Here is a 12,420-nt window from a genome sequence, read left to right on the forward strand (position 1 = left end):
TGGAAAGAAAATAAAGTTGGATCCATATCCCTAACCTGGTTTTACGAGAAATTACAAATGAATCAGGTATTTAAATGTAATTTAAGAACCAGAAGAAAACAAGAGAGAATTGTACTATAACCTCAGTTTTGAGTTGGACTTTCTATTATGATTCAAAATATGAAGCATTCCTAAAATCAATACAAAAAGGCTGACAACACAACAGAAAAAGAACAAAATATATGAGCAGGCAGTTAACAAAAAAAAAAAAAAAGCAGCCCATACATACGAATAGTTCCCTGATGTCATCTCATAATAAAATAAACATAAATTAAAAATAGCAAGATATTATTTTTAACCTGTACGGTGGGCAATAATTCCAAAGTTTAATTAAACATATGTTGGCAAGTCTTTGGAGAAATAGACTCTTATACATTGCTGATGAGAGTGTAAATTGGTACATGCGGGTAATTTGAAAATATTTAGCAAAATAACAAATGGAAGTACTATTTTACTCAGCAATTCCATTCTGAGGAATTTATCCTAGAGATAGAGAGTATATTGATATTTTGTACAAAAATTAAATGTATATAATGTTCTTTGCAGCCTTGCTAAAATAGCAAAAGATTGGCAACAACCTCAATGTCCATTAATTTTTGCTTAAATACATTATGGTACGTCCACAGAATGGAATCCTCTGCAGCTATAAAGCAGAACAAGACAGCTTCTTATGTGCTGATTTGGAAAGATCTCCAAACCAGATTGTTAAGTGAAAAAGGTAAGGTTCAGATCACTTGCTTAAAGGACAATAGGAATTATTTCGAAAAGAATGTATACTCATATATATTCATATATCCTTGAATATCATCCCCATAAGAATATGTACGACTCAAGGGCACTGGGTTTTTTTTTTTTTTTTTTTTTTTGGGGGGGGTGTTTAAGAATATGTAAGGAACTAAAAAAAAAAAAATTTTTTTTTTTTTTAAGGAACTAACAATAGTGTTTACCTATTGAGAAAGGGGAAGGAAATGACGTCGATGAGAGACAGGGATAGAAGAGAACTATTCACTAAGTTTCTTTTTATACTTTTAAAACATTTTTAAGTAATGTGAATTAAGTATTACCAAAAATAAATTAATGAATTTTAAAAATTTCAAGTATGCTGTCACAAGTGCCTAAATTTCACTACTGACTCATTATTTATAGGGACTGTACTTTGGATTGTGTCCAGCCATAAGCATTGGTAAGACATTTGGGAGAAAACTGATTAAATCTGGGGATTCTGCAGCCACAGAACTAAGCTACATAAATTATCTTGGTCCCTACAGAAACCAAACTCAGAATCTTAGCCTCTTTAACACAGTCCCCCAGTATCTTAGTTAACTGGTCCTAAGTGACCTCTACTGACCCCAGTAGGAGGCATCTCTACTATCCCATTGTTATAAGAGTATATTATTATTCTACTACACTATTAAAAAGAAGATGCAATAACATCCTGTAGCAAACTCTGTACATAATCATTTTTTTCCAAACATCTTTATCAGACCAACCTCTTTTAGTATCGAGTCGAATTTGTTATAATTTAAAAAATATATTCACTGCCCTAGCAGGGAACACAACAGAGAGTCCCTGACAAAACAGGAGAAAAGTGGGGTGCAGAACTCAAATTCTAGTAAAAAGACCAAACTTAATGGTCTGACTGAGACTGTAGGGACCCCAGAAGACCTGGCACCCAGACTGTCTGTTAGCCCAGAACTGAAACCATTCCCAAAGCCAACTCTTCAGACAAAGATTAGACTGGACTATAAGACATAAAATGATACTACTGAAGAGAGTGCTTTTTAGCTCAAGTAGATGAGACTAAATGGGCAGCTCCTGTCCAGAGGCAAGATGAAAAGGCAGAAAGGGACAGGAGCTGGTTGAAAGGACACGGGAAATACAGAGTGGAAAGGAGAAGCGTGCTGTCGCGTTAGAGGGAGAGCAACTGGGGTCACATAATGTGTGTATAAATATTTGTGTGAGAAACTAACTTGAACTGTAAACTTTCACTTAAAGCACAATTAAAAAAGTTGTCACAAAAAAATAAAAAACAAAGTCACATGCACAACAAAAACAGGAAGACTGTGTACAACCATCTGCACATTAGTCAACTAGTCAAAAATCTCTAATTATGAACTGACAGTTTAAATAGCCACCATACTTTGATTTTAGCTGTGAATGTCTTTTTGTGAATGTTTTTATGATGAATCAACTACCTTTCAAAACAAGTTAAATTTATATAAATGCCATATAAGGATATGAAGCACAGATTTAACTTGTATTCACTTAAGCTAGTTATTTTATACTCATCATCAACATGGCTTTGCTGTATTAAAGATATGACAATTATTATTATAAAAACTAACAGCTTAAGCCGTCTTGATAACTTAGCAATTTAAATGTCGTATCGCTATTAATTCTGGAGGCTTGCAATGTGAAGAGAATCTCTAAATGTGCCACATTTTCTGAAGATATAAGATGCAGATAATAAATTAAAATGTAGTTTTCACACTGATAGTGAAAGCTGAAGTTATTTATACATTCTGGCGTGAAATCACACCACCTTTAAAGTGTTACATGCAAGGAATAAGATCACTGTCTTGATCGTTGTGATGCTGTCTTTTGGTTATCGATCGTAGAAAAGCAATCGTAGAAAAGCAAATTTTAGATGAGCTCCAAGACAGAGCCACAAGGTGCAAACCGTGGTTGCACAGCAAACCGTGCGTGCAGCCTGGTTCTGCTTATCGCCAGGGTTAATGTACTTCTTCAAGCCCTGGTCACATCTCCTTTTGAGATGCACGAAAACCGGCTCAGGAAATTAAAGATCCACCTTTGGTAGCCTATTGCATCAAAAAATACATATAAAGAGCTTGTAAAATAAGCTTTACATGCGGTTCAAGTAGAAAAACAGCTCATTATGAACAGAACGGCTAAAGCTGAAGCAGTTCTCTTGCTGCCTGTTGTTCTTGTGTGCTGTTGCTTAGATTCTGACTCCCAGTGAGCCTATAGGACAGAGTAGAACTGCCCCATAGAGTTTCCTAGGCTATAAACTTTATGGGAGCAGATCGCCAGGTCTTTTCTCCCATGGTGCAGCTGGCAGGCTCCAACTACTGACCTTTCAGTTAGCAGTCGCGTGCTTAATAATTGCTGCCACCAGGGCTCCTTGCTCCCTAGTTGCTATTTATTTCATTTATTTGCAAGCTATAGTTGATGCTCCATCTCCATGGGAGCAGATTAATCTGAAAAGGGTGTTAGTCACAGTTTTGACATGTATTTTCTCCAACCTTCATTTGTGTGTTGACACATCTGGTTCAGTCACACTAAAATATCTAAAAATATACAGCCTTACTCAGACGGACTTGAAATTAATCCTTGAACATTTGAAAGTATATTTATAGCACTAAGGACTAGTGTGATACTAAGAAAATTGAACATAAGGCCGATCTGAAGATGTTGCTCATGTTTCTACTTGAGTATATGTGTAAAATGTATACGGGCAGGGGCCCTAGCCCTAAAGTGCTTATGCAGTATTGTGTAAAACATGTTGGTGAAAAAACAAAAGAAAATTTACAGGTATGATTGAAGCTTTGAGTGTGATTTGAGGCTTATTTCTACTGGCTCCTGTTGAAAATGTTTAGGAGGAAAACAGGATGGAGACACAGCCTCAACTGTTAAAAGTATCAGTGAAACTTATTATTTCTGTAGCAATTTCTCTGGAAAGAGATTGAAAGTATCTTGTATAGCAGGACTAACACCATCCCTTCTTTACTAGGCATGGAAAGACAGGCAACACCGAAATACATCTCTTCTCCTGTTGACTGAAAATGTTAAGCTTCAAAATGGTGGTGTGTTTATTCCTAGAGAAAATTTGAACAGTAAATTTTTGGACAGTCAGAAAACTGTATGTTTTCTACTAAATACTACTGTAATTGTGTGTGGTGGGACAAGAAAGGTCAAGTCTAGTGACCCCAGAATCATACATTTCCAAATATGTGACAGTGTTGTTTTGATAAAAGAAAATTAGATTCCCCCTCCCCGTCTCCACCCCCAGCTCTGAGAAGTAAAACTGAAAGAAGATGCTGCTTTAAATGAATCCAATGATAAGGAAGGGATGGAAGAGGATGGGTAGAGAAAGTCCTTTGAAAAAGAAAAGGACATATCCCTTTTAGATTATAGACATGTCATTAATATTGAAGAAAAATTAGGAGGAAATCCCTCAGTTGCCCAAGCTATACTTGATGAATAAACTTAATGCTAGAGACATTTTCCAGATTCCAAATATAAAGATATACTTTTCTTCCCTTAAAATTAGGTTTTCTTCTTGGACCACCCCAGCCCAACCTAGCCACAATTCACTGCTGCTAAGAGCTTCCCAGAAAACTTCCCAAACACTTTAGCTTTGTCTCCAGTGGTTCTCAAGTTCAACCTTGGCTGCACATTTAAATCTCATGGGTAATATTTTTAAATCCCGATGCGCAAACCAATTAAATCACAATCTCTAAGAATAGGACCCAGGTGATTCCATGTGCAGCCAAGGCCAAACTCTTTTACTCAAAATTGAGCTTTGCCTCCAATATGGAGACTTCGTTTTGGTCCAAGAAAATGGGATTTTGATTAGTATAAACCAAAAAAAAAAAAAAAAAAAAACCCTGCTGCCGTCGAGATGATTCCAACTCATAGTGACCCCAGAGGACGAAGTAGAACTGCCCTATAGGGTTTCCAAGGAGCAGCAGCTGGTGGATTCAAACTGCCAACCTTTTGGTTACCAGCCAAACATTTAACCACTGGGCCACCAAGGCCCCTTTGATCAGTATGGGCCTTCAACAGTCTATTATTTTCAGTAGGCAAATGGTGATATTCTGTGCCTGTGCATTTAGCCGCATCAGAATCCCCTGTAGGGCTTGTTAAAGCGCAGACAGCTGGGTTCCACCCCAGTGCAGGGTTTCTGATTCAGTGAGCCTGAGGTGGGCCCCAGATTTGCATTTCTAACAATTTCCCTGGTGATACTGATGCTCCAGGGACCACTCTTTAAGAAGTATTACTCTAAACTGAACTCATGAAAGGCTACGGAGTCATTTCTGGGCTCTGGCACAACAGAGTCAACAGAGTCAACAATCCCCCCACAACAGTAGACCCTCAGATATGGCTTACAGAGTGAATCAGGGCTAACCACAGAGAAAGTACCTAAGAGGTGACCTCCTGAACTAGTAGCTGGAAACAGAACAAAGATGGAGAGCTATACGCTTCCTTCAGAGAAAGTGCTCAGTTCCCTTTAAGATGAACTCTACTCCTGGCTCCCTCCGTATCTGATTTTGTCCAGCGCCTGAAGGCTTTGAAAGTGTGCCAGGCTTACAAGAGGCCCCAATTAGGGCTCATTTTTTTTATAACAGGCAGCTCTGCACATGCCAAAAAAAGACAAATGTAATTAACTAAATTGTTCCAACTGAGAGTGTAGTTAGCCAACTACATCAGCAATTCATTTATAGATCTGAAAAGGCAGCTTGCTTGTCCTCTGACCGCTTACACATTTATCCCTAATTGGAGCACCACAGTAAAAAAAAAAAAAAAAAAGGAAAGCCCCTGTCTTGTTTTTGATGCCAAAGAAATCATCCAGGCACACACAACCTGAGCTGACATACTTACCTTATCTAGCAAACACCATCTAAGGCAACCAGTCCTCTGCCAGCCCTGCTGAGTACTAACACACTCGCAACCCTATTTTCTGTAAAGTACTGGAAGCAAGGGTTTAACTTGCTTTAAATAAAAAGGGAAGAAACAAACTCTCTCACATGTTAAAAAAAAAAAAAAGGAATAAAGTTCAGTCATACTTTAGAGCTGAAAAAAATTTCATTGAAACTAAATAGTCGATGCAACTTTTTAAAAGGAGAGGGAAGTAGCTCCAAACTTACGACGTGATTTTATTACGCCCTTCTAAACAATTTTAAGTAACAGATACAAACATTCTGAGGGTTTCTGCCATCTTAGAAGAGCTCTACAATGATGTTGTTGTTAGTTGCTGTCAAGTCAATTCGGATTCATGGTGACCCCGTGTGTGCAGAGTAAAACTGCTCCACAGGGTTTTCAAGGCTGTAGCCTTTTGGAAGCAGATCACCAGGCCTGTCTTCCAAGATGCCTCTGAGTGGATTCAAACTGCCAACCTTTCAGCTGGTAGTCCAGCACTTAATGATTTGTACCACAGGGTTTAAAAAATAGCAGAATGATTCTTTACCAAATGCTATAGAGTGTATTTTGAAATATAATCGAGGCCCACTGTAATTGAGAAAAATCAATACCAAAAATCAGGAGATCGTGACCTTAGTAAGATATATGAATTCCTTGAGCTTGGAAATGGATTATACAATCTGAAAAATGGGCAGGATGTGTTCCTTGGTTCCACATGGGCAAAAAGGCTTACCTTTAGGTCCCTTGAGACCAAGAGCACCAGGGGGACCTTTAATGCCGGGGAGGCCACGCAGTCCTATCTGGCCTGGGAAACCATTCTCTCCTGGGGGCCCAGGGGGTCCTGGGGGCCCAGGCAACCCAGGGAGGCCGGCGGCACCTGAGTCTGGACGTTTGAGACTAGAAGCCATCTCAGCAAGATGCTCTAAAAAATAACAAGCAAAACAACCCAGAAAAGTCAGACATATGAAAGTGCTTCAGTGGAAAAGAGAAGTATTTCAGGTGCCTTTTTTTCTAAATGTGTCACCAGAGCTTCGAAATTGGTAGTGAGAAGTGAATAAAGTTGGATAATTTTCCCATGGGCTTTCTGCCAGGAAGCTTCACCGATGCTACTTATTCAGCTCTCCTAGATATATTTGGTCCTGCTGTTTTGAGACAAAGAGGGGGGAAAAGCTTAAACTGAGGGCTTTGGGGTAAAGGACATTCTGAAAGGAAGTGTGTGTCACCTGAATCCTGGCTAGTTATCCTAAAAACCCAGGATGGAAAGAAAAATGAGTTTCTTGACAGAGGTAGAAGTGGCTGCCCAGAGCTTTCTAAAAGCCAAGGACATTGTCCAGAATTAGTATTAAGACACCACTTGAGACCTATCCTCATGTTTTCAGAGATATTAAGTAACCTGAAATATCCCGAGGACCCATGGCTTCTTATAAATTCTTCCTTTCAAAAGTTTTTTCATGCTTGGAATAGCAACAAACCTTAAAAATAGACTGTTTCTTGGGACTTGTCACAGTCTGTCTTAAAAATTAATAACTGTGTGAGCTTTTCAGAAACCATTAAGCAGGTTAAGAATCATCCACTAAAACCAGAGAACAAGAGAATTTTCCCATGAAAATCTCTAGGGAAAATTTTCTAGTGTAATATTTTTTAAAGATTAAGGGTATGAAGAAGAATATGAATTGGAGATAAATTTCTAATGACATTTTAAAATTGCTTAAGTGTGAGTATTCTATGTTTGTCTTATTTAAGAGATAGCATAAATCATAATTTTCTAAATATGTAATGTTTAAAATTAAAATATTCCTTCAAGACAAAACACGTGCAACGAGATCTATATTGGTTTTCAAATAGAGAGGTGTTTCTGGAAAACTCCACAAGTCTACTTACCAGACCTGCTAGACTGTCATAAGAAATTAATAGAATTTCTCATGACAGAATTGGTTACAACCAGAATAAGAAAATTGTTTGTGAGAGGGCCCCAATGTTACAGAATCTCCTCAATTATCGGGTATTTTTGCACATCTTCGTTTTCTGTGTGGTTTCAGAACCACACCAATTCCAAACAGATGTGATAAGCCACAATTACCACAGCTACAGACACATTTAGGTAAACGTTAACAAATGTGAAAATATACCACCATTTTTAGAAAATGATGGTTATTGATTTTCCACACATGCGGTTCATGAGTGGCACTAATGTCCATATGCTTCTCACTGGCAGAGAATCTCATTTATTTCTCATGTAACCTACACAGAGCCCAGGTAAATGCTAGGTACAAACTAAGTGATTGGATCTTCAGAGAGAAAAAGACATCTGAGAATCCTGTGTTCCAAAAAAATTAACTACCTGACATGCAAAAGAAAAAAAAATATATATATATATGTTTATAATTGTTATAAATTAACCTCCTGGCCTAAACAAAACCTCCAGGTTAACCCAGAAAAGTAATATCTTTTCTTTAAGAAAGAAGCTATTATATATGGCAATATATTAGATAAAACAGAAATGACATAAATGTTCAAAATCTCCCCCTTTGAAGCACACAGCAAGTCAAACCACTGTGATGTATTTACCTTGCATGACTCTTATGCAAACCTGCTTAATGTGCTGATCTGTCGGTCCTCTACCCTGGGACAGAAAAAGGAAAAGGCAGTTTATACACAGAACCATAAAGAGGGCATTGTTAAATGGTAAATTGACTGACTCTGCAAGGCACCAGGCGGCTGAATTTACAGGAGAGCTTGCCCATGCTGCTGAGGGGTGGATGTGTAGTCTAGCTCCACGGCCCCCTCCTTCCTGTGCCGTGAGATGGAATCTCCAAAGGGAAGCCACAGGGACTGCCCACCACTCACCGGAGGGCCCTGGATGCCAGGCAAGCCGGTGGCACCTTGCTGTCCCTGCACGCCTCTGGGTCCAGGTGGTCCTCTGGGTCCTTCCTCTCCAGGAAGTCCCCGAGTTCCTTCAGGCCCTCTCAACCCAGGCTCCCCGGGGTTACCCACCTGGAACAAAATGGCATGCTATAAAACCAGGGCAAAACATAAGTAATACGTCTGTCTGCTTTATGCTAATAACAAGCACTTCCGTGAAATTTCAAATTGGGTTTCCTACACTCTACCCACCTTCTGAGAGGTGTTCCTTCAGAGGTTACAGATTCTCAGATGGTTGCAAGGGAAACACATAAACACACAATTCACTCATCTTTTTGAGTTCCAGTTCAAGTAAAATTTTTCCCATCTTTTTTTGGGGGGGTATAGTTATTATTTCAAAATGTTACTTGGAATAATACATTTTTCAAAAACATTCTCCATATCTTAAGTCACTTCCTAAAAGCAAGCTAGTTTTTAATAAGACTTTTTAACTTCTCCTGGCCACAAAAAGGTTTATATAAGACATATTGCTTTGCATATGACCAGTGCAGTAAAAAAAAAAAAAAAGATATTTCAAAAAAATAAGTTATTTGGCCTTAATAACATTCTTTGGAGAATTTGAAGATGCCAGATGTATCCAGGTATTATAAAATGTGAACACAAAATAAGTTGGTGCATTTAAAATACTGAGCCAAAAAAAAAAAAAGTTCACAATTCAACTAGGTATAAAAAAAAAAAAAGTAAGTTAAAAATCTAAATATCAATAATGTTAAAAAATAAACACTCTGTTTCCTTAGCACAAAAGTAAATAAAATTTAGATGGGGGGGGGGAGGGGACTGAAAGCAGACCACTAAAAGTATTTAACAGAATCCTCATCTACAATAACTGTTTTAAAAGAGACTAAATTAATTCACTCTTTGTTCCACTGCCTCTGGTGGAATCTGTGGTAGAAGTAGTTACAATGTCCTGTTGTTTATAGAATAAGAATGAGACGATAAAAGCACAGGAGGCAGCAAAGGAATGCTAGTGCTCAAGGTATGAATGTTCATAATACAATTTAATCAGTCTCCTTTTCCGTATGTAACATTCACCTAAGAAGAGCTAACTCCTTCAAACATTCAAATGTTTTAAACTGAAAGGTGATGATGCAATGCTTTCACTCAGGGACACATCTAAATAAAGCTCAGCAAGCGTGTTTACTTTTCCAGTCTCTATTTATGAAGAAAAAAAAAAAAACACCTTGCCAGAATTGCTTCTCTGGAGAAATGATGGCTTAAAAGACTTCCTGGAAGGCAGCATCAACAGAGAGAGATAAGGGTATGCTGTGGAAGAGTTCTCAGGTGCCTAGAGTGCAAAACTGTAACAACTTCTAAAACAACCCAAAGAGGAAGCCAAAATGAATTCAGAAATGCACTGAACAACAGGAAGAAAACAGAGGAGACCAAATTTGACTGGGTGATCTTGATGATCTTGCTGACAATGTCTGAAATATTCCTAGAACCAGGGACAGGAAATTTTTGGTGAAGGGCTGACAGGCCAACAAGGGGAAGAATTCCTCAGTTGAGGAATGGGACACTGAAGGAGAAGGCGTACAGAAGTCTCTTATTTATCAAGTTTGTCTACGTCCTTATCAATGAGGAACGTGAAAGTCTTCGTTGGTAGCTATTCTCCCTGATTCCTGGACAGTACACTTCATTTCATCATCAGGATCCCCTGGGTAGTTTTAAGTAAGACAGGGAGAGGAAGGGAGATAATGAATCCAAAGCCGATTCCTGGGATTATATCTGAATTTGGAAAAAAAAAAAAAAAATTTTTTTTTTATTGTCCATTTACTTTTTTATAGCTTGAATTTTTTTTTTATTTATTTGTTTTATTGTGCTTTAAGTGAAAGTTTACAGCTCAAGTTAGTTTCTCATACAAATATTTATATACACATTGTTATGTGACCCTAGTTGTTCTGCCTATAATGTGACAGCACACTCCTTTCCACCCCGGATTTCCCACATCCATTCAAACAGCTCCTGTCCCTTTCTGCCTTCTCATCTCGCCCATTTAGGAGCTGCCCATTTAGTCTCACGTATCTGTTTAACCTAAGAAGCACTCTTGTCACAAGTATCATTTTATGTCTTATAGTCCCCTCTAATCTTGGAAGAGTTGGCTTCAGTTCTGGGCTAACAGAGAGTCCGGGGCCATGTCTTCCAGGGTTCCTCAAATCTCAGTCAGACCATTAAGTCTGGTCTTTTTATTAGAATTTGAGTTCTGCACCCCACTTTTCTCCTGCTCTGTCAAGGACTCTCCGTTGCGTTTCTGTCAGGGCAGTCATTGGTGGTAGCCAGGCACCATTTAGTTTTTCTGGTCTCAGGCTGATGGAGTCTCTGTTTTATGTGGCCCTTTCTTTCTCTTGGGCTCATATTTTCCTTGTGTCTTTGATGGTCTTCATCCTCCTTTGCTCCATGTGGGTTGGGACCAATTGATGCATCTTAGATGGCCACTCGCTTGTTTTTAAGACCCCAGACACCACTCGCCAAAGTGGGATACAGAGCATTTTCTTAATAAACTTTGTTATACCAGTTGACCTAGATGTCCCCTGAAACCATGGTCCCCAGACCCGTGCCCCTGCTACTCTGTCCGTTGAAGTATTTGGTTGTGTTCAGGAAACGTCTTGGCTTTTGATTTACTCCAGTTATGCTGACTTCCCCTGTATTGTGTGTTGTCCTTCACTTCACCTAAGGTAATTCTTGTCTACTGTCTAGTGAATTCCTCTGTCTCTCCCTCCCCACCCTCATAACTATCAAATAATGTTTTCTTCTGTGTTTAAACCTTTTCTTGAGTTCTTATAATAATGGGCTCATACAATATTTGTCCTTTTGCAACTGTCTAATTTCACTCAGCATAGTGCCTTCCAGATTCCTCCATGTTAAGAGATATTTCACAGATTCATCATTGTTCTTTATCATTGCATACTATTCCACTGTGTGAATATACCATAATCTATTTATCCATTCGTCCATTGATGGGCACCTAGGTTGTTTCCATCTTTTTGCTATTGTAAACAGTGTACAGCTTGAATTCTTATCCTCGAATATTAGTATTTCTAGATGGTTAAGTATTTCTATTACAAAAACCTATCAAGGTGTACTCTTCACGTTTTTCTCCATCTTAAATCATTTCTGTCAAAGGTGTTCAAGCATAAAGATGTTACTTGAAACTTGAGAGTCACAGGATTTTTTGAAGCAGTGTGTAAGCAGATAAGTTAATACAATGTAATAACTTCCATCTCAGTGGCATGTAAAGAGCCCAGGGAAGGGCACAAAACCAAGTCCAGGGGATGATCCTCCTAGAGAAAGTAGGGCTGAGGATGGATTTGAACGCTAAGGGGTAACCAGTTGCCATTAAGTCGATTCCAGCTCATGGTGACTCCATGCATTTCGGAGTAGCACTGGGGTTTTCAATGGCTGATTTTTTTTTTGGAAATAGATCACCAAGTCTTTCTTCTGAGGTGCCTCTGGGTATACTTGAACCATCAACCGTTTGGTTATCAGCCAAGCTCTTAACCAGTTGCACCACCCAGGGACACGAAATGCCAAGTAGGGAGTAGCTATCCTAAGGAAAGAGGAATTGTAGTGCAGGCTAGGAGAGCAGCATGTGGTGTTAAAACAGCCTGGCACGTAAAAAGGAGCAACAAGAAGTGCAGAACAGATGAAGTTCTAGATCTGTAGGAGATGAGGTGGGCACAGCAGAAACCACTCCACAGAAGGCCTTGTTATATACCTTGCTAGGAAGAGTCTGATTTTATTCTATAAAACATTGTTCTTAGAGGGTTTTAAGCAAAGGAGTGATAGTGGGTTTTACTTTTT

General features: G+C 38.7%; 1 protein-coding gene across 1 annotated transcript in view; it reads right to left on the minus strand.

The window, feature by feature from the left end:
• COL9A1 (collagen type IX alpha 1 chain) overlaps window positions 1-12,420 on the minus strand; it is a 93,002-nt gene that overhangs the window by 9,828 nt on the left and 70,754 nt on the right. The window contains 3 exon segments of the mRNA XM_003404122.4: window positions 6,434-6,622; window positions 8,269-8,323; window positions 8,548-8,694. Coding sequence (XP_003404170.2) covers window positions 6,434-6,622; window positions 8,269-8,323; window positions 8,548-8,694 — 391 coding nt within the window.

The sequence above is a fragment of the Loxodonta africana genome, chromosome 1, assembly GCF_030014295.1.
Source record: "Loxodonta africana isolate mLoxAfr1 chromosome 1, mLoxAfr1.hap2, whole genome shotgun sequence".
NCBI lineage: Eukaryota > Metazoa > Chordata > Mammalia > Proboscidea > Elephantidae > Loxodonta > Loxodonta africana.